Source organism: Neurospora tetrasperma, assembly GCF_000213175.1.
Source record: "Neurospora tetrasperma FGSC 2508 unplaced genomic scaffold NEUTE1scaffold_81, whole genome shotgun sequence".
Classification (NCBI taxonomy): domain Eukaryota; kingdom Fungi; phylum Ascomycota; class Sordariomycetes; order Sordariales; family Sordariaceae; genus Neurospora; species Neurospora tetrasperma.
The window spans coordinates 3,430,658-3,455,438 of NW_009799179.1; the positions used below are offsets into that span (position 1 = coordinate 3,430,658).

The 24,781-nt window shown below is 52.8% G+C and overlaps 11 protein-coding genes across 11 annotated transcripts; 5 read left to right on the forward strand and 6 right to left on the reverse strand.

Moving 5' to 3' along the window:
* Positions 1-257: 257 nt before the first annotated feature.
* On the reverse strand, positions 258-1,901 carry NEUTE1DRAFT_90232 (uncharacterized protein; the record flags this gene model as incomplete). Its single annotated transcript, XM_009857538.1, has 3 exons — positions 258-737; positions 845-1,577; positions 1,650-1,901. 3 exons carry the CDS (start codon positions 1,850-1,852, stop codon positions 645-647), a joined length of 1,029 nt encoding a protein of 342 aa, XP_009855840.1.
* Positions 1,902-2,899: 998 nt separating this feature from the next.
* Positions 2,900-3,183, reverse strand: NEUTE1DRAFT_118672 (uncharacterized protein; the record flags this gene model as incomplete). Its single annotated transcript, XM_009857539.1, has 1 exon — positions 2,900-3,183. The coding sequence occupies one exon, from the start codon at positions 3,133-3,135 to the stop codon at positions 2,941-2,943; it is 195 nt and encodes a 64-aa protein (XP_009855841.1).
* Positions 3,184-3,247: 64 nt separating this feature from the next.
* Positions 3,248-7,886, forward strand: NEUTE1DRAFT_90234 (uncharacterized protein; the record flags this gene model as incomplete). Its single annotated transcript, XM_009857540.1, has 3 exons — positions 3,248-3,308; positions 3,371-5,799; positions 5,858-7,886. The coding sequence occupies 3 exons, from the start codon at positions 3,248-3,250 to the stop codon at positions 6,854-6,856; spliced, it is 3,489 nt and encodes a 1,162-aa protein (XP_009855842.1).
* A 796-nt stretch (positions 7,887-8,682) lies between these two features.
* NEUTE1DRAFT_71550 (uncharacterized protein) lies at positions 8,683-9,896 on the forward strand (the record flags this gene model as incomplete). Its single annotated transcript, XM_009857541.1, has 5 exons — positions 8,683-8,780; positions 8,860-8,893; positions 8,980-9,340; positions 9,403-9,564; positions 9,622-9,896. 5 exons carry the CDS (start codon positions 8,734-8,736, stop codon positions 9,795-9,797), a joined length of 780 nt encoding a protein of 259 aa, XP_009855843.1.
* Positions 9,897-9,955: 59 nt separating this feature from the next.
* Positions 9,956-10,877, reverse strand: NEUTE1DRAFT_125733 (uncharacterized protein; the record flags this gene model as incomplete). The annotated part of the gene is made up of 4 exons (XM_009857542.1): positions 9,956-10,310; positions 10,389-10,475; positions 10,639-10,795; positions 10,866-10,877. 4 exons carry the CDS (start codon positions 10,875-10,877, stop codon positions 10,243-10,245), a joined length of 324 nt encoding a protein of 107 aa, XP_009855844.1.
* Positions 10,878-12,809: 1,932 nt separating this feature from the next.
* NEUTE1DRAFT_132922 (uncharacterized protein) lies at positions 12,810-15,457 on the forward strand (the record flags this gene model as incomplete). Its single annotated transcript, XM_009857543.1, has 2 exons — positions 12,810-13,912; positions 13,968-15,457. The coding sequence occupies 2 exons, from the start codon at positions 12,810-12,812 to the stop codon at positions 14,785-14,787; spliced, it is 1,923 nt and encodes a 640-aa protein (XP_009855845.1).
* A 426-nt stretch (positions 15,458-15,883) lies between these two features.
* On the reverse strand, positions 15,884-17,508 carry NEUTE1DRAFT_71556 (uncharacterized protein; the record flags this gene model as incomplete). The annotated part of the gene is made up of 1 exon (XM_009857544.1): positions 15,884-17,508. One exon carries the CDS (start codon positions 17,506-17,508, stop codon positions 16,015-16,017), a length of 1,494 nt encoding a protein of 497 aa, XP_009855846.1.
* Positions 17,509-18,309: 801 nt separating this feature from the next.
* On the forward strand, positions 18,310-19,327 carry NEUTE1DRAFT_55546 (NADH dehydrogenase 17.8K chain; the record flags this gene model as incomplete). The annotated part of the gene is made up of 3 exons (XM_009857545.1): positions 18,310-18,486; positions 18,585-18,832; positions 19,192-19,327. 3 exons carry the CDS (start codon positions 18,310-18,312, stop codon positions 19,325-19,327), a joined length of 561 nt encoding a protein of 186 aa, XP_009855847.1.
* A 487-nt stretch (positions 19,328-19,814) lies between these two features.
* Positions 19,815-21,240, forward strand: NEUTE1DRAFT_125737 (uncharacterized protein; the record flags this gene model as incomplete). Its single annotated transcript, XM_009857547.1, has 2 exons — positions 19,815-19,826; positions 19,970-21,240. 2 exons carry the CDS (start codon positions 19,815-19,817, stop codon positions 20,972-20,974), a joined length of 1,017 nt encoding a protein of 338 aa, XP_009855849.1.
* NEUTE1DRAFT_118680 (uncharacterized protein) lies at positions 21,240-22,650 on the reverse strand (the record flags this gene model as incomplete). Its single annotated transcript, XM_009857548.1, has 4 exons — positions 21,240-21,565; positions 21,626-21,922; positions 22,239-22,315; positions 22,505-22,650. The coding sequence occupies 4 exons, from the start codon at positions 22,517-22,519 to the stop codon at positions 21,496-21,498; spliced, it is 459 nt and encodes a 152-aa protein (XP_009855850.1).
* A 504-nt stretch (positions 22,651-23,154) lies between these two features.
* Positions 23,155-24,421, reverse strand: NEUTE1DRAFT_71566 (uncharacterized protein; the record flags this gene model as incomplete). The annotated part of the gene is made up of 2 exons (XM_009857549.1): positions 23,155-23,720; positions 23,785-24,421. 2 exons carry the CDS (start codon positions 24,384-24,386, stop codon positions 23,270-23,272), a joined length of 1,053 nt encoding a protein of 350 aa, XP_009855851.1.
* Between the last annotated feature and the right edge of the window lie 360 nt (positions 24,422-24,781).

A 24,781-nucleotide genomic window follows, 5' to 3' on the forward strand; every position in this document is an offset into this window, starting at 1 on the left:
TCGGATGACCGGGCCGGAATTCACTACCGGGGTTCGCAAGGCGCATGGACGAGCCGGACGGAGCAAGACGGAGGAGCCGAGAAGTACACTGCCGAAGACCCGGACAGGCTACCCGGACTACACTGCGTAGGCTGCTCCACCCCAGCGGCTAGTGCCTATATTAGTGACTCGACGGTTTTCGTGTTAGTGAGTCACAGAACCATGTTTGAAAGAAGCAGACGAGAGCGTTGTCGTAGGTTGAACAGACATTTTGATTTATGCGAGCATTTGTTCCTTTGGTCTATCGTGGTGTCTAGACTACCTATGGTGATTTGTATTCTGATGAAGGGTGTTGTTACAACCCAGTTTTCTGGTGTCCCCAGATCCTTCTATATCTCTAGATTAGACATCGAAGCGTGAAAAAAATCATAAACCAACTCCCTTGTTCATGTACGTATGTGATGGTTTCTTTATGTACTTTGGACAAAATTCTAGTACAATCAACCAACCCCTTGCTCCCATCCTACCCAACCCTAACCATCCGGTTTTTTTTTTCTACCCAGCAAACAGCCCTTCCAGAACTCGAGAAAAAAAGATCAAAGGAAATTGTATAAAGACGCAGATACGCAGATCTTCAGCGAAAATATTGGGGGAAAATGTTCCGATCAACCCTCGATGAAGGCCTCGCTACGCGCCTTGGCATCTTTAGGGTCCTCGGGCGCAGATCCCTCGGGACGCGGACGGTTGGCGATCAGGCGCTGTTGAAGAGAAAGATTTGTTGTTAGCAAGTCTCTCAACTGGTTGTATATGGCTGGGGTGTAACTTGGTAGCGAGACAAGGGAAAAAGAGAAGAGAAAGTACTCACCACAAGGTTGCGCAAAAGAACAGCAATAGTAACCTTGCCAATGCTGGGGACGTAGATGCTGGCCTTCTCCTTAACCGCCGGACCGTCAAAGTTCTTGAAGCTGGAGAAGTTGATGCACACGGCACCGTCACGGAGCAGCTCGGTGGGCACCTTGAACTTCTCGGTCGGGACACCGCCAATAACGACGTCGCTGAGCGGCAAGACGTCCTTGAGCTCCCAGCCCTCCTTGTCGTGGACCTGGTGGCGCAACTGGCGGATACCCTCGCCGCGGGTGAAGACCTGGACGCCGGTAATGTCGACAGAGTAGACGGTGGCGCCATCGTTGGCGAGCAGCGCAGCAAGAGGGCGACCGTTCACCTCGCTACGGTTGATGACGGTGATGGTCTTGCCGAACAGGCGGTTGCCGTAGGCCAGGATGGGGTTGTAGATCTGCAGGTACTCGAGGGTCTTGACGATGGCGAGCGGCGTGCAAGGGAGGATGGACTTCTTGAGGTTGGTGGGAGGGTCGAGGAAGCGGACGTTGTGATACATGTTGAAGAGGTGGGTGTGGCAGAGACCCTCGACGTCCTTGGAGAGGGCGACGGTCTCCTTGATGTACTTGTCTTGGCTGTGGTTGCCGACCCAGATGGGGTAGTAGACGAGAATACCGTCAACCTGGTCGTCGTTGTTGGCGGCGATGATGCCCTCCTCGAGGTTTTCCTTGTCGACTTTGCGGAGGTCGAAGTTGAAGCCACTGGGGTAGTGATTAGACCCTGGTGTTGGGGCAAGTCCGGACTGACCCATTGAGCGATTGCGAGATACTCACTTCTCTTCACACGTCCTCTTGGACCATTCAGCATACTGCAGAGCGGCCGGGTCATCGGTAGACAGGAACGCAGCCAGAGTAGGCTTAGAGGCATTGGGACCCTCGATCTTAGCAAGAGTCTCGCGGACCTCGGAAAGCAGCTTCTTGGCGATGGTATCGGAGAGGATGACCTTGCAGGTCTTGGGTACTTGTTGCGCCTCCATGATGTCGATGTGAGAGTTGGTGGTCTGGTGAGTTTTGAAGACTCGTGGTGGTGGTAGTCTCGGGATGTTCTTCGTAAAAAGCTGTCTGGAGGAAAGCCGCACAAACAAGTTAGCCGAAGTTCTAGTCGGGCGCATGTCTGAGGTGCATCCCAAACGGCCAATTGGTCATATCCTAATAGTAATATGCTCGCAATTCCTCAGTCTGTTCTTGTAAGAGCTCGTTTGAAGAAGATCGAAGCAGACGGACAGCCTGTGCCTTGGGGACCTGAGGGAAGTTGAATTGAGGTGGTATTCGAGGTACCCCGCGGTTCCCCCACTGTCAAGTTGAGATGAGGCACCTACATGCTTCAGTTCAGATGAACCTTTGACGGGTCAATTGGTGATCTACAACAGAGACGGCAGTAGAATCTATGGGTATAAATTGAAAGTGTAAAAAGTATGGGATGAGGGCCACGATCTTGCGTGGCCGACTTTCTTTCTCTGGTACAGGGGATCTCTCGTCGTCTTATACATGGCGCCAATCCAGGGCGTTTCAGCGCGACTCGAGTGGATTCTCGCGTGGGCCGGCATTTTGTGACACTGAAAGCACGGGGAGCGAGGCCCATTAACTCCAGGCCTTCTTTTACAGGGCACTCGTAAGAGTCACAGCCGGTGGAGGTCCCTCCAATATCGGGCCAGGCAAGGAACAAAACTTTTTTTAAAATTTCAAGACTTGCCCGACACATCCATGCCGCAAAGGAAGCCCCTCTTGCCGAAATCGGCATAGTGTAAATCTCGAGACCCCAGACACGATCGGATCCCGCGAAACGCCATAGCTTTTCAGCCTCACCGCCCGCGATAACGCCGTTTTCTGCCACATATCGGCGGGGAACTCTCAGCGATAACGGCAGCGTGATGATCGATGTTGCCCCGGCCATGCCACAGGCCAGGGGCATCGGCCACTGACGGCATCTCATCAGCATCTTCAATCCACCCTTCCCATCACCGTCACCGTAGGTCTGTCCTGTGTCTGACTAGGTACCTATGCTACCGCTGTTAGACCAGACTAATCTCTATTCGCTTTGTTGGTCGACCGCCGGGTGACAAGTTTAGAAACATCTCCATTTACAATCCCGTCCATCATTCTGATCCGTCCATACACTTGAGTCTACCCATACATAACCTTGTGTTTGAAGTTGGCCCAAGCTTCCACCACCCCCTAACTTGGCCACACCGACGGCAATCCATTGAGGTCCAGGTTGAGTGCACATCATTTGGAAACGTTGAAGGTTTTCGTCGTTCATTCTCTCACAGCTCTGTATTGCGCTCTCCCCAATCCACCTTACTGCCTGTGACAACATATAACGCCAAGGACCATCATCATCACCACTACCACCTCCATCTCAATCTTTCAACATGTCGAGTTTCAAGGATTGGGCCCTGCAATACGTGCTCGCGGACGACGAGACTGCTCAGAGTGAGATTGCCAAAAAGGCGGCCAAAGGTAGGTTATGAGACTCTCACCTCGGCGAAGCACAGGGGCTGATCTGTTATGGCCAGAAATCGAGAACACAAGAGCCAGCAGTGCGTCGGTGGGAAGTTGGGCTGCCTCAATCCAGCCATGGATAACCATCACCAAACAAGACGATGATCAGTCAGACGATGACGATGACGACAGCGGTAGCGGTGACATAATAGCACGGGCCAAGGCCTTGGGCTTCCTTGCCGATACTCTCGAAGCGTTGGACAAGAGTCTACTTCGACCTGAACAAGTCATCCGTCTCGTGGGTTTCTTTGGTGCCATGTTTTCCTACGACCACAAAGCAGGCATTACTGCCTCGGCCAAGGCACTGCGCCAGCTTCACGCCATGAAGGGATTCAAGCCTGCAGTCGGTGTCAAGATGATCGAGGACGTCTGCAAGCTCAAGGAAGATTTCAAACTACAAACGGCAGCCACCAGATTCGAAATTTACGAGCTATTCCTCAGTCTCATCCAAGACCAGTCAGTGAACAATGAACTGCAAGACAAATACGGCACATCTAGCGGTTTCATCGTCGAGATCCTTCAGCTTTGCCAGAACGAGAGAGACCCGCGGAATCTTATGCTATGGTTTAAACTGCTTCCCATCTTCCTTACCGAGTATTCGACATCCGACGAGGTAACCGAGGAGATCTTCAAGGCTTTCTCAGCATACTTCCCCATCACACTGAGGAACTCGGCTACCCCGATCGGCATCACTGCGGACGACCTTAAGAACGCCGTAAGGGCGTGTTTTGCATCTCATTATAAAGTAGCCAAGCTTGCATTTCCATTCCTCCTTGGAAAGCTCGACCAGGGTGATGCAGTAACAGTTTCGGTTAAGCTCGACATCCTCAAAACGATCAAGGCCTGTATCGAACAGTACGACAACCCACAAACCAGCATTGTCCCGCACATCTACAAGATCTGGAACTCCCTCAAGTACGAAGTACGAAACGGGGAGGTCAAGGAGACTATCGATGCTACCCTGGATGTATTGCGAGCAATTGCGAATAGGCTTGACGGCACGTCAACACAAAAATTCGATGTATCCTTGCTCAAGAACTACATCGATACTGTAGTCGACGACTGCCGCGATGACTTGGCGAACCCGACATACACAAAGCAGGCTGGACTTCTCTTGATGACTGTCATCACCACTAATATCCGTGCATATACCCTTGAAAGTGCGGCCTTCGTTGACATCATCAGGAAAAACCTCCGTCTACCAAAATCTCCTTCTTATACAAAGGACCTGCTCCTTCTTTTGAACTCCACCCTGAAGTCTCGGGCGGATCTTTTCAAGAACAGGAAACAGGGTCATCCCGAGGACGAGGAGGCTTTTAAGACGGAGCCTAGTGATCATCTGGTCGCTCTCTATCACGATGTCTACCTACCAATCTGGACTGGAAAGTCGGAAGAGACTACATCAGAGGTTCTCAAACAGGTCGTCCAAGGTCTCGCATCGCTCGCCACTCAGCAGACTCTTCGACCCGATGGACAAATCTCTTTGCTGGTCTCTCGTTCAGTTTGCTCTGAGATCTGCTCTTTGTTGACACACACATTAACCAAGGGTTTGGCGCTTAGCCAGAACGATAACTCTACCGACGCTGCGGTGGAGGATGAAGCGGTGCTGGCTCTGCAGGCAGTTGTTGCAACTTACACGGACGGGTATGCAGAGCTCGTTGAAAGAGCAAAGGCCGAAATCGAGAAGCGCGACTGGACGAGCCCTACAAAGTACACTTTAAATGCTCTCCGAGACATCCTGTCTCGACTTGCTTTTATTGGGTGCTCGCGTATCCCCCTTAATGTTGCCCTTGATGGTGAATCTCCCAAGACTTTTAAGCCCCTTCAGCATTTCCTCAAACTTGCAACAACCCTGCACGATCTCTTCCCCTTGTCTCCACTCCCTACCTCGGAAAAGGAGTCGTTGGCGAACTCCTATATTATTTCTGCGCTACATGGCGGTATCCTTCACTTCCGCGACGCTTGTTTCGAGAAGTTCGAGCCAAAGGTGTTGGAAGCGTATTCAGGCAGTGACAGGAACTGGCTCGAGGAGTTCAAAGGTCTATCGAAGGACTGGCTGCACCAGCTGCAACGAGAGGATGGCTCGTCCGAGGTGGTAATTGAGGAGGATGACCCCGAGGTCTACCGCGAGTTTCTCAGGATCTGTTTGTTCATCGTCAGACATCTTTACAGAGAGGCTGCTTACGGAAAGCAAGCTCCTTGGAGCGAGCGAGTGTTTGCCCAAGCGGCCAACCTGGCAGCACTCGTGGTGCGTAGTCTTGACGAGAACCTGCAAAAGTCCTGCAACTTGGCCCAAAATGCCTTCAACTTCTTCTCCCCCGAGAACCTCTCACCGTCTGGGCCGAGCTCGATTGCGCCTTTCAGGAAGTTGCTCATCCTCGGAATTCTTCAAGGGCTCCGTCCCGCAGCAATGGCCGAACTGGTACGTAGCATCGTGATGCCCCTCTTCCTGTCAACATTTGCACTGACATCCCTTCTAGTACGCACCACAGGGTATCGCCGAGACCTTCATGTGTGACACGTCGAGAATGGCTACCGTCCTGCTGGCAGTCGGCGAGATCCGCGGTACCATTTGCGCCGTTCTAGCCAACAAGTACAAGGGCGGCCAGTCAACCTTCGACCCTGAGTCCGAAACCATGAAGCGTGTCCTCAACTTCTGGGGCGAGCAAATCAAGACCGCCACAACAACCGATGACACCGACCCAGCCATCTTCGAAGTCTACAACACCGTAGCCATGCACACCCTCGCCGGCGCCTGTGCCCGCCAGGACAAGAACGTCCTGGCCCTGGTCCCCATCCTGCACGAGGCCATTGCCAGCCCTGGCCCCAACGGCGCCATCGTCGCCCGCACCATCGGCGGTCTCGTCAAGACCAACGAGCTTTTGAGTCCCGAAAACCACGCAGTCGTCAAGCGCTTCTACAAGCAATGGGCCTACACGCACTTCGCAAAACCCCTCTACGACCTGGCCTTACCCACAGGCGACGAAGACACCGCCTTCGCCGCGGGCCGCTACACCACTGCCATCCTCTCGCTCGTCAGCAACTGTCCCTTTGAAGTCTATCAAGAAGACCTTGGCCACTTGGTCCGACTGCTCATCACTGCCCTCAACAACTCCTCCGCTTCCGGGGATATCACCCAACCGCAGGTGGCCACTTCTCTCGAAGTCCTCGTCGAAATCCTCGCAAACGAGCCCGAGGCACTCAAGGGACACCTGAAGGCGATCATCACAGCGGGGATGAAGACGTACGAAGAGGCGGCCAAGAACACGAGTAAAGGGAACGTGGCGAGAGCTCTGGCGGCCGTGAGGAAGCTGACGCTGCAGCTTTTGGGGGCGATCCCGAAGAAGTTTGAGGAGAGGCATTTGTTGGCGTATGCGCTGCCGATGCAGAGAATGTTAGCCACGGCTAGCGGAGATAAGAGCAGAGAGGCGAGGAAGGTGGCGCTGCTTGCTAGGGAGAATTGGGCCAAGGTTGTGTAGAACGAGGGAGGTCAGAGGTTGAGAGATGCTTAGGGATGAGGACATATGGATGATCGACTGGGTAGGCGGGGGTATCAGGATTATGATGCATTCATAGATATATGGGCCGTCAAGGCATGCATAGTGGTTAGAGCTCGGGGCGGATTGGGATCAACGGAGTTTTTTTTCTTGAGTTATGCGCTGATACTTTTGCAAGGTGACAGAGTGACGATGTATGGATGCTCAAAACGAGGCACGGTGGTGATCATATGGAACAACGTTCTATTCTTTCATCGAGACGGCTCTCCGCTGAGCGTATGGGTACCGAAGCAAGCAGACACGCGTCCAATTGACAAGTTTTGACTCCTTCTCAAAGGCCGTCTAGTCCGGTCATTAGTCCGACTTCAACCTGGAAACAAAACAAGAACACGCAGCACAATCGCTGTGAAGTAAAGATATCATGCTATCAGACTATTCGCGGACGACGCAACCCGATATAACGAAGGTGAAAGCAACGCTGGCCTAAATTCGGCGACCATCCCTTCCCTTTCTTGCCTAATTACCACCATGCGCCACATCAAAATGGTACGGTTGAAAGCGACGGTATCTCTATCTCCTTCTCTTCTTCCCAGCATCCTGGTTCGCACTAGACCCCGTCGTCGCCGCCGTTGTCGAGCTCTCTCCCAAGCCACTAGCAATAGCGTCCAAGATCTCCGCCGTATAGCCTGGTGTTTCCGCAAACTGTTCCCGTACGACATTCTGTTCAGAAGAAGGAGCAGCAGCAACAACAGCCCGCTTAGGATCCAACTTCCCCACCAACGGAATTCCCTGCGCCAAGACCGTTTGGAACGGCGCCGCGACAAACCGTCCACTAGCATCAAACCACTCGCTGAACTTCCTCTCCAGTTCAATCTTCTCCTTCTTTCCCGTCTTAACGTCTTCCACCTCCACCCTCAACTTATACAGCGGCGCCTCCCCCTTTTGCTGGGGCTTCTTGCTATCGCTAATCAATCTGATCCGCGTCTTGCCGTCCTTGGTCGAGCCGACGTAGATGGTTCCCCGCTCGACGAACATGATCCAGTACGTCAGGGCGCCATTGAGTAGAGTGTAGAGGATCACGGCGATCAAAGTGTATTGCTTGGTGGATTCGAAGCCGAGCTTGTAGTCCCACGCGAAACACGCGGCGGAGAGGAGGAAGGCGGAGAAGCCTAGGGCGAGACGGGTGTCGAGTAGAGTGTGGGATTGCACGAGGCCGAGACTGTTGAGGTAGTTGACGAGGGCGTCGTCGGTTGTTGCTCGGAGATCTGCGAACACGAGTGTTAGTTACCTAGTACGTGCATGGATAGATCCCAATGGTCCGTGTTAAGTGCTTACCGGCTACGTTGTAGACCGTGATCTTTTCTGTTGACGCCATCTTGCTTCAATTATCGAGGGACGGACTGTCCCTATGAATGTTGTCAGAGGTCTACTAGTAGTTGAATGATATGATGATAGCGATGTGCGAGAAAGTGGTTGAAATGGGAGGAGGCTGGAGGTCAATGAAAGCTCCCATAACGTGAAGCCAAAGAGGTGCTTGACGGACATTGCGGGCAGGGAAAGGCCACCTTGGTGGAATGGTCCTGCTGCGCCGGCAGGCACGATAAGCGGTGATAAAGCGGTATTCTGGTCAGTGCACAAGCTCCGAGAAGATACCGGTACGTACCTACCTACCTCTTGGAAGACAGGGGCGCTGGGAGCTGATGCAATGATTGACAGGGTTCAGTAGCGCACCGTCCCCGCCCGCGGTCAACAGCGACTTGGACGTTGGATGTTGGGACAACGACGACATCCGATCTCACAGCCTTCCGTGTGATATCAACAAACTTGTCTGCCAACGGTTTTCAACAGATATCGCGACAATGGCCCAAGTTCCGGTCCAAACGATCCATAGGGATCCCCAGTTATTGTGAGCGCCTCCCAAATGCGCCGCTAAGCCATGAAAGACAAGCTAGAAAGTCCAATTGCTAACTGCTAGGTGTTGACAGCTACTGGATCCTCTTCCCCATCACGATCGTCATGGTACGAACCGACCGATTCTGAATATGGTCATGAGGTTTTCCAACCAAACACGAGTTTATCATCTAACACTTCGTTCGACAATGTAGATCCTGACGGGCGTACTCCGACACTATGCGAGTGTGTTGATGCAATCCGCCCCCAAGAAGCTCGATCAGAAGGCCATCCGCGAACAGCGCTCCCTTCTCCATGGAATCAATTTGCGCGGCAACTTCCACGCCCTCTCCAAGAAGTCGTTCGCCACACGCCGCGATGCCCTAGTCACAGCCTTCGAGTCGGGCGCCTACCTTAAGGACCCTGAGCGCGCCGGACAGGGCCAGCCCAACCCACTGAGCGATCCAAGCTCGATGGAGGGCATGATGGGCATGATGAAGAACCAGATGGCCATGATTATCCCCAACACGCTGATCATGAGCTGGATTAATGCGTTCTTCAGTGGTTACGTTATCAGTATGTGGTTGGATCGGGTCTTCTCCGTGGCAAGAGCGTTGTGGTGGCTAACGAGGTGTTAGTGAAACTGCCTTTCCCTTTGACTATCAAGTTCAAGAGCATGCTTCAGGCTGGCGTCATGACCAAGGATATGGATCCCAGATGGATGTCCAGCATCAGCTGGTACTTCCTCTGTATCTTCGGTCTTCAGTCCGTCTTTAACTTCTTGCTCGGCAGCGATAATGGTAAGTGTTGTTAACTCTTTGATTACTTTGACTTCCAGTATTAATGGTTTGTGACAGCTGCAAGCCAAATGGCTCAGCAGATGGGAGGGATGGGCGCGGCGCCCCAAATGTTCGGCCCTGGCGTCGATCCCGATAAGCAGTTCAAGGCCGAGGCCGAGAACCTCGCAGTTATCGAGCACTACTCGGTCCTCGACGATGTTGAGGAGCGTCTTCTTGAGGGCATTACGGTATAAACTAAACAAAGGGCCTAACTTGAGATGCCTCGAAACCAGACCACAAAATCCTACACGCCGCCATCAGTTTAGGGTGCAAAATAATAATTGGATAATAAGACAAAACGCCCTCTCAATGCTTGGTCTAGGCCTTGATTCTCTCGCCTGCGTGACGGAGTGGGCCATTCTACTCCCACCACAGACAGCATCCCAGTCCTCCTTCCTTCATGGAACCCGTGATCTTATATGGCGGTAGGAGCTGGTTTGCAGTCTGGTCGACTTCCACCGGGCCTGTTGGTGTTTGGTCGTGCCACTCCTCGCCGATAACTCGGAAGCGGACCATCTCGTTATTGTCAAAGTACAGCTCCTGGCCCTCTTCCTTCCATACCCAGACCTTCTCGGTTGTGTCGCTTAGGATGAGATGTTAGCATGTCCCAGAAAGACACCAGGGGAAATGAACTGGTACTCACAACTCTGAGTTGTCCGGCAGCTCCGCGGCGGGAACAAAGATGTCGTTAAAGAAGTCCATGCCAACTGCAGGAGAACTAACGTGTTAGGCTCAAGACAGGAAACCAAAGATGACAGAGACGGTGATTGAAGGATGGAACTGACGGTATATGCCTTCCTCGGTCTGATGGGTGATGCGTGCGAGAATGACTTCGTGCTTGAATGGCCTGAAGACCACCATCTCAAACTCAACTGCATAACATGTCAGTGATTGTGACAGGAGAGCACTAGGATACGAATATGATCATACCGTTCACGTTGACTAAACCACTGCCATGACCTATCTGACCTTCTGATGTCCAAGTGACATCCCACAAACAGACGAAAAGGCCGACTTTCTGTACTACCTGTAGACCGAAGACAGCTGTTAGATGGGTGGTTTCGTGGGCCTGTTCAAAGATGTTGTTGCCCACCTTGTTTGCATATTTGGCGTTGATGTTGTCTTCAATCGCGACAAAACTCTCTTTGCTAAAGTCCTCGGGTGCAATCTGCACCAAGTCGGCAATTTTCGTCTATCTGATATTAGACTCCATTCGATTATAGCATACTGCAAACGCACTGGAAAGATGAAAGTTTACGAACAGTGATGAACATTGTAGTGTGAGAAGGGTCCTTGTGCCGTACAGCTGAGCTCTTCCTTCTCAAGTTGGGGTTTGCACCAGACTAAACGTATGGATGGTGGTATGGATTGTTACTGGACACACTCTCAGCTTGATATAGTGGTGTGGTGACCGGTTTGGGCGAAATGTGACGACCGTATGTAAGTGGTTGTGTGAGAGGGGACCGAATGCTCAAGAGAAAATACTACACATTGGTCCGGACATGGATTGATATGTAGTGTTGTTGAATGTCAATGCATGCAAAAAGTTTTGACGGGGGGCGGAAACTCTACGGTTTTTGACGATATCAGATAATGATTATTTTGGCGGTCATTGATCGTGAGGTCCGTCAAATTTCATGCAACGATGAAGATGAATGTCTCAACCAAGATTCGAGAGGGTATGATCAAAAAGGTTATGTAAAAGTCCCCTCGTCTCTTTCAACTTCCTTCAATGTCACCACGCAGTTTTACTGGATCGCGCACCTGCCTGCGTGCTGCCCTTGGTGTAATCAGGACTGAAGGTGAAAGTTGAAAGCCCCACCGTCGGGCACTGGACGGGAGCGCACCTCTACGGTACTTCCACTTGGTTTGCACTTGGGACTCGAGGTCTGCCTGCCGTGCTGCAGTTTGCGCGCCTGCAATCCGGTCGAGCTGTGCTGGAGCCTGCCCGAAAGTACGCCAAACACCACTGCAATAACGCGGGCAGCAGCGCACCTGCCAACACCCGGGCCCTCGACCCTGCCCTGAGAAAACAGAGATTCGAATTCTGCCGCCTCTACCCCTGCGTAGATCGGCTGACCGCCCTTGGACAGGGAACCTTAAGTGTGGACCCACCAACGCGCATCTCCTTCGACACTCCACGTCTCTCTCCTTCACCCTTCGACCTCCATTTCACAACTTCACCCCTCCATCCATCTCCAAACCTTCTTTTCGAGATAGATTGCGTTCAACCTCTACTTCGTACTTCTCGACCCCGGCACTCACTTGTGCCCTTGATCGCCAACCTAGCCTAAACCGTGAGTATTTTTCTTGCCTCGTGTGTTGCGAACAGGCAAGTGCCCGTAGCTTCTGGTCGAAGTCGACCCTTGATCTTGTTCCCCGCGTCGGAGGATTCTCACCACGCCATCAGAGCGAGTTAACTCGCCGGTGGCCATAAGGTTCATTGTACGGCGAGGCGCGGTCGTCGGACTGAAACCCACTTCGTTCAAACCACATTCCTTCGCAACGTCCGCCGTTCATTCGTTCTAACAAATTCTAGTCCACCTTGGGGAAGCAAAGCCCAAGTTGCAACCAGTTGAGGTGTAACATTTCGCCAACACTGCTGCTTGACGCCAAGTTGAATCTTACCAACCCTCACTGAGTGAAGGATACTCAAATCCTGACCATCGGCAAAGTCTGCTGTCCAAGGGCATTTAACACTGCCGGTGAAAGCTTGTCATCTTGCCCGTGTCAAAAGGGATCAGTTGCTGCCGTCACAAACCATTTGACGATCAGGACTGCCACACCCAAGTCGCAGAGACATCTTTGCATCTGCTTCCTTCTCGGCATCTCCGACAGGACTCGAACGGCCTCAAATCCCATCACGTGTTGTCTAGCTTGCAGCCTTGGGATTCAAGAAGCCCACACCGACCATTACAAGCCCGGGGTGCTAAACGACAATCCTACCGATTTACCATCGACGCGGCGTCTGAACTGTCTAGAGGCCATACCTGCCATCCCTCCTTCCTCCTGCTTGATTCAAATTCTTCCGAGTACACTCAAAACGTCCAATTTGCAGGGACGTGACGGCAGCTCAATACTAGCTGAGCAGCAAATACCCTGTTACGCAGGGAAAATTACAAGTGTCATACACCAGCTGGCAAGATCAAGATTCATCTATATCCATTCTTCCTCCGGGCCATAGCTCGAAAGTGAACACACAGACCATGGCTTACAACTACGGACCGCCTCCCCCGCCTCCGGGACCGGCACCGCCCAACAACCCGCCTGCTGGCTACCCCGCCACCTATGGCCAGTCGCCTTATCAACAGCAGCAGCCCCAGCCGGCTGCTCCCCAGCGCGGCACTTATGCTGGACGAGGCCGTGGTGGCTCAGATCGTGGCGGTTACCACTCTTCTCATTCTTACGGATATGGCCAGCAACCTTCTGCGTACGGACAACAGGCGCCCCCGGCAAGCCCGTATCCTTCACATCAGCCCCAGCCCCAGCCGGGTGCCTACCCCCCGCCACAACAGCAGTGGCATTCAGAGCAGCATGGCCAGCATACCCCGCAACAGCCTCCTGCCCCTCCCCCTCCTCAAGGTTACGCGCCCAGCTACGGCACACAGTCCCATTACCCCCAGGCTCAGCAGCCATACGGCCAGCCCGCATACTCACCCGCGCCACAAACTCCTTACGGCCCGGCGTATGCTCCCCCCGCACCGCAGGCTAGTCCGCCTCCCCAGCCATGGGCCAGTCACCATCAGTCGCACCCTCAGACCCCTTACAACACCAGCAGCCGAGGTGGAAGAGGCTCCCATAGTGATCGTTCTGGACCCAAGGGCCAGATGATGGGACCTCCTATCAGAATGGGATTTGATGGCGCACCTGCGCAACCGCCCGCTCCGGCTCCGTATCCGCCGCAGCCATATGGTGCACCTCACGGGGCGCCTTATGCTCCTGCGCCATACCAGCCCTATCCGCCTCCTACTACTTACATACCGCCAGCACATCCCGTCTATGATGGTGCTCCTGCCGCAGGCGCGCCCCGCCATGGACGTGGTAGTCACAACAACGGCCATCCTCGCCATCGTCCTCAGTTTGGTGGTGACAAGGTCCGCGGCCGAAATGGTCATGCTGGCGGCCACAACAGCCGCGGTGGGAAGGCTTTTAGTCCCCCCGCTCACCATCAGAAGCACGACCACTCTGGTGGAAAGAAGAAAAAGCGCAAGACCAACACTCTAGGTCTTACTCCGGGCGATGAGTCCGACGAGGACGATGAGAACGAAGAGGAACGTCTCAATGAGATGATTGGTGCTGATGCTCCCAAGTAAGTGTGTCCCGCTGTTACTGTCTCATAAGAATAACATTAACTCTTGATACAGTCCCATCACGAATGAAGAACTTGCTGCTTGGATCGCTGAGCGTCGGGCCAACTTCCCATCAAAGGCCAAAATTGAAGCCAAGAAAGCTGCTGTCAAGGCACAGACTGCTGAGGCAAAGGCCGCCGACGAGAAGGCTTCTCTCCTTATGAGGCAAGAACAAAAGGCGGAGAAGCTCCGCAAACAATTAGAAAAAGTCGAGTCCAGCATCAAGCGGAAGCGCGAACAGCAGGATGAAGGCGACGAGATGCGCCAGTCAGAACCCTCATCTCCCTCAACCATCTCAAAGTCTGACGACGAGAAGCCAGAAGTCTTGTCTACTCGTCCGGAAGAAAATGCTGTCCCCCCTGTGGCCAGGAAGGCTGATCAGTCGAAGCACTGCAAGTACTATTCGACTGGAGGAAACTGCGGTAAGCGGGGCAAGTGCCGTTTCGTCCATGATCCGAATGAGCGTGAGAAGGCTCTGAGAGAGCGCGAACTTAACGGAGGAAAGATGACCCTCCAGCAGCGTTTGCTCCTGAACGATAAGGAGCAGGAAGACCTATCAATTATCCAGGCCTTGAAATACCTTCAGGACAAGGGTGCGTACAAAAAAAAGAGCGCATCTCAATCTTCAAGTGGCGGTGCGACGTCAAACACCCAGCCTCAGACTACAGGGCCTGCATCGCTCCCGCCGAACCCATTGAAGAGGGATGCTGGAAGTGGTCTCCCAAGCATTCCCCCACAGCCCGAAGCCCCCAACGCAAACGCGTCGGCGTCCAAGTATCCGGGATGGAATCTCAGCGGTTTCGGCAATACGGGCGTGCGACCTAATGATAAATAGGTTCCTCTTGTCTTTTGTCGGAACCAAGCGAGTCCGAAAAAGAACCGCCGGAGTGTTTTAAGAGAGAAGAGAACAAAGGAATCAGTCTTTCATTTCATATTTCACTCAACAACATTACGTCCTTTTTCAACAGCCATCTCCAAGTCGGCCTTGGCTGTAGGTCCCCGATCTGTTTTTGTTTCATTATTCATCCCACCTCGGACACCGGGAGCAGCGGAGGAGCTATTCATTGAAGACGATCTGGGCATGTGCCCTCAAGAGCGACATTCTCTGAAGACAGAGTATCCCGAACTTCAAAAGACAGGCAATAGTGGCTCTCAAAGGTCGCAAGCATGTAGGCGCATAGTTCGCCGCCCATAATTTCTTTTAACCTTCACCAAGCTGGGCAGAGTCGTTATGAAAGTCAACGAGAAGGAGGACCACAGACCAAGACACCACTTGAACGTTCACTAGGCCACTAAGGAGCGTTCATAAGCAATCATCTCATTAGCGTCCATGCCTACATGCGGACTGAGAGGAAGTTGTTGTCATTACTGGCACTTCTAGCTGAAGCCTAAGACGGACAATTTATGACAGAGAAAAAGAAAAACAAGAAATCACATGAAACAAAAAAAGGACAACGAGTGCGAGTGCTTTCAAGTCGGTATATACCGCGGCAGTTTTCGTCAAGGGTCATATGCCTCTCCCCAATGTTGGTTCAGGGAATAAAAGTCGCAAGGATGGCGGGCTTTGATGTCCAGAGACGAGAGTAGGGCGGATAAAGTTCTTCAGGGTCAGTTTAGCAAGGACAGATGGGGGTACGATCGCGTTTTGTCGTCGACCTTTCCGCATGAAGTCTCTTTGCATGCTGGCTGGGAATTCATCGCAAGGCTTGCGTTCAGCCAGCGATTGGTCGGACCTTGGAAGTAAAAGCGCCTATATCACTCGTAGCCTATCTGATTGCTTTCATCAGTACGAACAGGAAAAGGAAAAGTCGATGAGTTTAGATTTAGTAGATTAATATATGAGCGCGGCTTGTCCCGATTTGAAAAGTCGTTTTCGTGATCGTGATGAAGTATGTGTACACTAAGACGGCGATCTTCAATGCTTGGACTACGTCGCTTCAAGTTGATTGACGTGGTATCGTATCTCCAAAACATGCGGGTATGAACTCTTTTTCTACATGATGCCCTTTAATGAGCCTAGAACACAACTCCAGCCATGATGCAAACCACAACCAGGCTCCCATCACAACTCCTCCTTTTTGTTACTGGAAGCATTCTTCCTCTGCTCCTTCAACTTATTCCACAACTCCCAGCTCCAATGCCCCTCCCCTCCCTTTCCTTCCTTCTTGTACCTATCCGCAAGCTGCTTGGCGTGCCAATCCCAACAGTCAGCCTGACCCTCCTTCTTCTCCCCATCACCACGGCTGGCAGCACGGCTAGCACACTCCTTATCGCTAGCCTGCACGTCCCCAGTAGCACCGGGCCACTCGCCCAAAACGGCTCCCATGTCTGCGTCCAAAAAGTTATCGAGGATCAAGTGGCCGGCTTGGCGACGGAGTTTTTCCCATTCCTCGGCGGCGCCCTGACCCTGAGACTGGGATGCGTCGGAAAGAAGGACCTGGAGGAGGTGGTCCATGCCGCCAGCAGCGAGAAAAGATTGTCGAATCAAGGGGGATTTCAAAAGGCCGGAGATGGCGGATATGCGGGCTTTGGTTAGGGAGGGAGGGATTGAGGGAATGGGTCCGGAGTCGGACGGGGAGCCAGACGAGGGGAGAGATGGCAGAAGACGGAAGGCGGAGGTTCGGAGGGGTTCCGAGCCAGAGGCGTCCTTGGATTTGGACTTGGTGCAGTGGTCTTGTTGAAGCGTGGGCCAGTGCTTGGTGATTTCCGCCAGAGCTTTGGGGTTGTTTTGCACAGTAGATGAAATGATGGAAGCTGCTAGGCGGGACCGGGTGAGGTCGTTTTCTGAGGGTCCTCCTGCTTCTGGTGTCTCTGGTGAAGAAGAGGAGGTGGAACCGGATGAGGAGTAGGAGGAGGAAGATGATGAAGAAGAAGAGATGATGGACGGCGAGTTAGCCAGACAGAATAACTCGCGGACGGTATCATAGTCCTCAGCGATCTTAAGCCCGTAGTAAATATCGTGGGAAATCTCCTCAAGCATGTCGAGTGCTTGATCGATGTCCAGGCCCTTCTTGAGGATGGCTAGGGACTTGTAGAAGGCTGAGCTTTCATCTTGGGCCTCGGCGGTTTCCATATTGGGCTCCTTGATCTTGCCGTGTGGGTCGTAGGCGGGCGCATTTTTGGGCGGTTTGAGGGGCTGCCCCTGACTTTGCTGTTTTTCTGGTTCTGAGGAATCTTCTGGGTCGACGATCACGATGGAGTTGTCGACTGGGAGACCCTCAAGGGACGGGTCGACAGCTTCATCGGGGACGTTGATCTTGGCTTCTTTTTGGCCGGTGTAGATGTTCAGACGAACGTGAAGACCCGTGGGAAGATCTTGGTCTGGGTGGACGATCTGGAACTCGTGTGTGGGTTGGAAGATCTTGGGGTAGCAGTCTGCTGGGTCGGAGGTGTGGCAGATGAGTTCCACTTCGTCCGATTGTGCTGATGATGAGGGTGAGGATGGCTTCTCGGCGGCTGGTGGTGATGCTGAAGCTGAAGCTGAGACGCCGGCTAGGGCAACCCCTAGAAGTGCTAAGAGACTCAGTGGGAGGGAGTGTAATTTTGGCTTCGACATTGTGTTTAGGTGTGTGTTGTTTGTTTTGTTCGAAGCGAGTGACGGATGTTGATATTTTTGAGTCTCTTACAAGCCTAGCGTTGGGGAAGGCGGAGGAAAGTAAGAGCTGTGATAGAGAGGTTGAAGATGTACCTATAGAACTATGGTACTGTAGGGTTTAACAACCTACAAAAAAAGTTAATGATGCTGAGACTGTAAATGAAAATAAGACCAATCGCTTTCCAATGGTATAGCTTTTGCAGTAGAATATATATATAATAGACGATAATAAAAAGGACAGTTTGTCTGATTATCGAGTGGATGTTAGCCGATTTTTGCCTCCCGTCTTTGAACACCTTGTCTGCTTCCATCGACTTCAGCGTTCGGAAGGCTTCTGTGATGAGACAGGGCTTGGCATCGTGTAAGCTCCTCTTTTCGACGCAGGGCCCTCCTAGCCATTTCCACTGTTAAGGTTCGGTCACGTGCAGATAATGGGCTGCGTACCGAGCCAAGCTACCTCTACCTCTACAGTAACCGGCGCTCATCACATCGTCAACTCGAACGACGATCTTGGTTGCAGCTTGCGCGCCTGGTCTCTGCAAAGCCCGAAAGGCTCTCACTCTCTACCACCGGCGTTTACTCTGTTAGCGCAATTGCTTCACTCTCCCGAGACCGCTTCCAGGTCAACTTCTTATCGATCTCCCCGCAGAAAGAGGATCCCGGCGTCACTCCGCCAGGAGGAGAGAAAGGGTCCACTATTCCCGTCGACGCACGACTCGCGCTCCGCACTTGTCAATTACACGATATAAGTCGACGATAGCCATGTCCTCTTTTAGACTTGGAGTCTCTAGGGTCGCCCGTCAGGTTCGGGCCCCTTGTGTGCGCAACACGAGGCGATATGCCTCCGACAGCCACGGTCCTGCCGACCACACCCACAGCGCTGCCGGTCATGGGGAGCACCACCACGCCAATGCCGCAGATGCCAACGAGGAGCTTGGAGTACGTTCATGAATACAGTGTGGGGAACAGGGCCATCTTGCCGTGATAGCATGCATACTATTGTTATATCAACTTGGAGGCTAACCTGGTAGTGACAGACTGCCTTCTATGTGATATTCGGCGCCATCCCCGCATTCGGTGCTCTTTATTATGTCTCTCGGCCGGGCAAGGACGGACAGCCGAACAGTATCACGAAGTGGTTGCAGAAGTGGGAGGAGCACCAAGAGGCTTTGGCGGACAAGAACGCTCTGGTCACAGCGGCACTCGAGCAGGCTGCTCACGACAAGCATCTTTTCTATTACGTCGACCAACTGAGAAGCGGACACTACGAAATGAAATATCCCGAGTACGTTATCAATCCCAATGTCTTATTACGAAGCTTTAAAGTGGACGGGGAAGTCTTGCGACCAAGGATTTGCTTCCCTCCTCTGTCATATCCAACTTCGCGCAACACCACCATCCCAATGGCATTCCACCCATTTTCACGCATCGACAGGTCACAGCTGCTGTTGCACGATATGGAGAGCTCTCGGAGCTTGTGGTCCGGGCTTAGGCAACTAGATGTTGTTCTTTTGGCATTGGACGCCATCAATTGCTTCGTGTGTCTGACAGCTTGCCATTGGCATCGTGCTTCCCATCCTTGCTTTTCTGCTTCACATAACACAAGATGCCATTGGTGCGACCTAAAAGCTGACCACGTGACAGGGTCTTCCAGCACGGTAGCGCGCGCAACGTCCCGGCCGGTACCTATATCAGCTTGGACAAGGTTGTCGAGGTTTACAGGAAGCAGCACCTTGACGAAGAGGAGCGCAAGGCGAAGAAGCTGGCGGCGGCCAACTAGACAAGTGTCGTGCAGTAATTGCATACTTCCTCTTCTTATATCTAAGTCAGACGTTAGACTGCTCCTCCTTCCCATCTTATTGAGACAGGAGCCGTCGGTTCGTAGCAACATCAGAAAGTTACCTTCCTCATACGTGTACCTGGAATATCGACCCACCAAACCCACCAACGTCAATTGCCGAAATCATCACGGGTTTGTTACTTTTTCCCCCCTTCCGTACTTTACTTTTCTCATGCAACACCCGGCCTGCTATTTCTCTTCGTCTTAAGCTCTTTGAGTCGTTGCGCAGCGATTAGGCATGCGCACCACCGTCCCACTGGTTCTCCCAGCCAGGGCTCAAAGCTGACACCAGGATGGCGAATACTCATCGATCAAAGGAACGAATAAGGACCTCTGATGAAGACGAAGGATTCGATGCCGCGAAGCAGGCGAAGGCATGTTGAGCATTCTAATCGTTCATCATATGTTTGGCCTGCAAGACTCAACCATGTCTATCATCGTGTAGTGTCTTGTCAAGGTCGTCGAAGTCGTCCCCTCTATCATCATCAGCTTCAACTCTTTTTTATTTCTTTTTTCTTCTTTTTTTTCTTCTCTCTCTCTCTCTCTCATTTCACACACCTTGCTGATATGTCGTCCACTTAGCTGCCAGCCAGATTCCTACGTAACGCGCCCAAGGATGCTCCGGCTGTACGCATCGGCCTGGTGGGCGCCGGCGTAGGCTACGGCCTCTTCGCCGCCCGCGACTTTACTAAGGACGAATTCATTTTCCACGAGGCGCCTCTCATGACGGCTCTCTTCAACGAGAAGTTCTCGGCCGACGCCTCCCTGATGCACAGCCAATACCAGGCTTACAAGGCCGCCCTAGCCGACGGCGGCCAAGATATCGTCACGCTCGCCTTCCCCATGCTCGCCGCCCGCAACGGTATCCCGCCTGCGTCCTGGGAAGACGCTGGGCCTATTTTCTCTGCCGAGTCTACCGAGCCCGACGTGACCAGTTCAAGGAAGAAATTCTTCGGCAGGAACCTCGTGCACGGCCGGTTTGCCGGCTCGATCATCACGCGGGAAGAGTACGAGACGTACGTGGCTGGCGTGAGCGAGATGCTCATCGCCAACCCGACGGAGGAAGACCGACAAAAGGCGTGTCTGGATTTCTTCAAACATTATGCCTTCCAGGTTAAACGGACCACCGCTATCCCACCCGCGTCCGACATCCCTCATCTGCCTTCACCATCACCCCCGGTCTCACCAACAATAGTAACCACCAACACCCTATCGCCCATTACATCATCCTCAACAGCCTCCGCATCAATATCCACAAGCACACCCCCAACACCAACCACAAACTCGGACGCCTGCATCTACCTCCTTGGCTCCCTCATCAACCACTGCTGCACTTCGCCCTCCACCTCCTCCTCGGCCTACGTGATGCGCAAGCGCACCGAGCGCGGCCCAAATTGCGAGTGGCGCATCGGTGCCTCGGGGCTGGCCCACTTTGTGAAACCAAAACACATTTGCGTGCAGGCTAAGAGAGATATCAAAGAAGGCGAGCAGCTGACGTGGGACTATGGGAAGAAAGAAAAAGGGTTCGTGTGTGAATGTGCGACGTGTAGGGGTACGTTTATGGGGTATTGTTGCGGCGTGCTGTGAGGGAGGTTGTGTTCGGTCGCTTGGGTGGTGAATGGTGAGTGGTGTAGGATGGGTGAGGCGAGGCAAGGCCATGGCAGAGTGCTGGGAGAATGATAAACAGATGAGGGCCTGTATGTTCGATGACGTTGGTATGCTGGGAAACGGCCTACTCGGCGAGGGTAGGTTCGAATTCCGTAATGGTGAATATGTGTGTTTATGATTTATATTCAAGTCTTGATACTAAGAAAGGATCAATCAGCAAAATGATAAACAAGGCAGGCTAGACACGATGATCAAGGATATTCTGTTTTTATTGTGCTCCTCATTCAGCAAAGCTTAGTCAAGGAATCCGCGGACAAGAGCTATGTGTGTGATCACCTAGAACGTTGCACTCATCATTACTCGTTTGTACTATCTCGTCAAAACTAAGATAGTCCCTGGCACATTTGTCCATGCCATGACCAAATGAGCAAACCCGCGTCCGTTTTCGCCGAACCCATGATTTGAGACAAAATGCAAGTACCACCCATTTCCCAGAGCATTTACTTGAGAGGAATGAAACGAGAAGAGTGGGTAGCACCGATACCGGGGCGACCGTGCTTGACGGGCTTGCTGTAACCGGAGTTAGCACACATATCTCTCTGGTTATTTGACGGGGGCAGGGAAACGTACTAGGAGATAGAGAACTCAGCGAGGTAGTGGCCAACCATCTCAGGCTTGATCTCAACCTGGTTGAACTCCTTGCCGGAGTAGATGCCGATGACGCTGCCAATCATCTCGGGGACAACGATCATGTCACGGAGGTGGGTCTTGACGAGGTCGGGCTTCTCGTTGGGCTTAGCCTCCTGCTTAGCCTTGCGGAGCTTCTTGATCAAGCCCATGGGCTTGCGCTTGAGGCCACGGTTGATCCTGCGACGGGCACGGGCGTGGACGACATCGCGGAGCTCATCGGAGCCAAGGTCGAGGAGACTGCACGTAAGAGGTTGCTGTCAGCACATGTGCTTTCATGTGTCATGGCGCATCGCGAGCGCAGCATATGTTCCCTTCTGATTTGAGCAAGCCGACCGAGCCATCCAAAACCGCCCAATCCCCCAGTAGTTGTTGATGTCGAGTGAGTGCCGCTTCCCCCTTTCCTCTCTTATCGGTAATGGAATGACGTCGCATGTCTGGCTCGAACCATATCGTGATATTCCCGGTCGGTTTGGTTTGGTCGTCTAGCTGACTGGCCGGCTTGCTCTCTTCGGAATTTGGAACCTCAAAATGGCGAACGAGCGGGAGAACCTACGCATCGAGATCGATACCCCTGTAAGAGAACTTGCGGAAGGTTCTCTTCTTCTTGAGCTCAGCGGCCTCCTCGGCGTTCTACAGCGTAAAAGGTCAGTCTTCCATTCTCCCCATTTTCCTCATTCTCATTCTGAGGGTGTGCAATTTTTTGTGTGTGTGGTCGTTGTCGTCGGGAGGGGACCAATTCAATTATGGCCGCCGTCCGCTGGGAAGTACACGATGATATGTGTTTGGCATCATCGTTATCATAAAATGAAGGGCACGTACGTATTCGTCAGCCATCTTTGCGGTAGGTGGTTGGTGATCACGATTTCGCTGTTCGTCGGGGTATCGAAGAGCGAAAATCTGACTGTCGCGATGATGGGAGTGGATTTAGGATTCCGGCCCTCACAGCAAGCAAAACCTCTAGCCAGTGGCGGCGGGTGGGCGGTGCACGTCTGTCCGTAGGACCCACCGGGGAAAATTCGTAGGGCTCTGTGCCCTCAACAGCCCCGCCCCAGCGCGCTTGATACATGCTGTGGCTGGAGCCGTGGATGTGGCTGGACAACCCAGATTTTTGCTGTGAATTCGGCATGAGCCAACCTGTGGCGCACCACGTTCTTCACTGGCCATCACGGTACTTGCATTAGTACACACCCGACCACCGTACGTAACGCGGTCTTCGTCGCGACTGGACGGATGAAGCATCATCACCTCGTTCATTCTCGCCGTGTCATCCCGGTACGAAGCCAACCAACGGATGACTACATTCTGTCATTTCCCAACTTTCTTCGCCGCTTTTGGCCAAAAGCCCGAGCATTAAGGTCATTTACAGCATTGGCCTCACACACATATTTAAGCACTAAGCATGCCAGCAGTTCGCCGGTCACGCATTCCCTCTCGTCATCTTTTCACATTTGGTGTTTCTCGAGGCAGGCAACTTTGTACTAAGGTCACATTGTGCTTCTTATCTTATCTACCACCCTAGTCTGGATATCCGCCGGACCTGAGTTCCCCTCCCTCCTATCCTCTCTCAACTTCAGCCGCTCCTCTTCAGATGTTATGGAACACTGACAGACTGGACAAGGCCTGCCCCGAGTTCGAGAACATGGAGTTACTCGCACACGATGAGCCCAAGTTGGCATTGTGAATCCAAGCGGGTTCCCAATAGAACAGTCCCTTGCCCCTGGGCACAGAAGCTACCACGTCTGCCACGGCCTTGATCCACTGCGACTGGCCGGCGGCGTTGAAGGGGATGTTCTTGGCGTCTGACGGGAACGCATATGCCGGGTTTGGGCATGAGCTTGGCCAGTCGGTCTCAGCAACGACGAGCTCTTTGCCCCATCTGTTGGCCATGTTTGTCAAGCTTGACTTCAAGGACGACAGAGTCGCCGAGGGCGTGTAAAAGGGATAGAACGAGACTCCCATCATGTCAAAGTCGGAAGACACCAAAGGCCCTTGCTTCAACACATTTGTATACCACCAGTTCTGGGTGTCCCAGTTCCTGTGGTGGTTGGCCAGATGTTAGCTCTATACAGGATCCGGTTTTAAACAGCAAGGGGACCTACCATCCGTTGTCAAGATGGATCATGATTTTGGGCTTGGGGTTCAGCCTCGAGTCCCTGATACCGGCAGACGCTGAGTGCAGCAAGCGCGCGATGTTATACCACGAAGAAGTGCCTCCCGTCGGCCAAAGCAAACCGCCGGTGATCTCATTGCCGATAGAAATAATGGTCGGTTGCACACCATTATCATGGAACTGGTTCGACGCATCGAATGTGTAGTTGTATAGCTTCCAGGCCAGGTCGTCAATGGCGGTCGGCCATCCGGAAGGAATCGCTTGGTGCGCGGGGTCTGCCCAAGTGTCGCTGAAATGAAAGTCGATATAAACACCCAGCCCAGCGTTCTTCGCCCTCTTGGCCAGGTTGATGTTATAGGCCAGGTTGTACGTGCCCCCGGAGGGATTCACCCACACCCGTTGGCGGACCGTGTTGACACCGCTGTCTCGGAAAATGTGCTCAATGGACTGGGCAGCACCGTTCACGTTCTTGTAAGAGACGCCAGCCTTCTCTTCAACAGGTACAGACGACCAGTCGACTCCTTTATAGGTCAGGGCAGCAGCCGCTGAGCCTGCAAGGCCGAGGACGGCCGACAATGCTGAAAGAAGCATGGCGAATATTCAACGGGGGAAAACCTGTGGTCCTGTCGAGAATAGCACCATGACTGTTAACGCTGGAGCGGACATGCCAGGCTTTAAAAGGACTGTCGCCGTCAAGCGCCGATGACACTGCCATACTCCTTAAACCGTTCACCGCTGCCTGATTGATGGAATTTAGGTGGCATCGCGAATGGGGGTATTGGGGCGGGACATCGGTCCTTTTAATGTTTCGTTTGATTCTTCAGGGCATCAATTTCCCGGAAGGAGTTCATCATATTTCCTAATACGGCTCGAAACAGCCGAAACATCGCTGCTACTACCCCGCAAAATGCTTAACGAGCTCTTGGGTCAATCCACCCCAAAACTACAGTACATATGTACATACGCTTAGCCGATTCCCGAGAGAT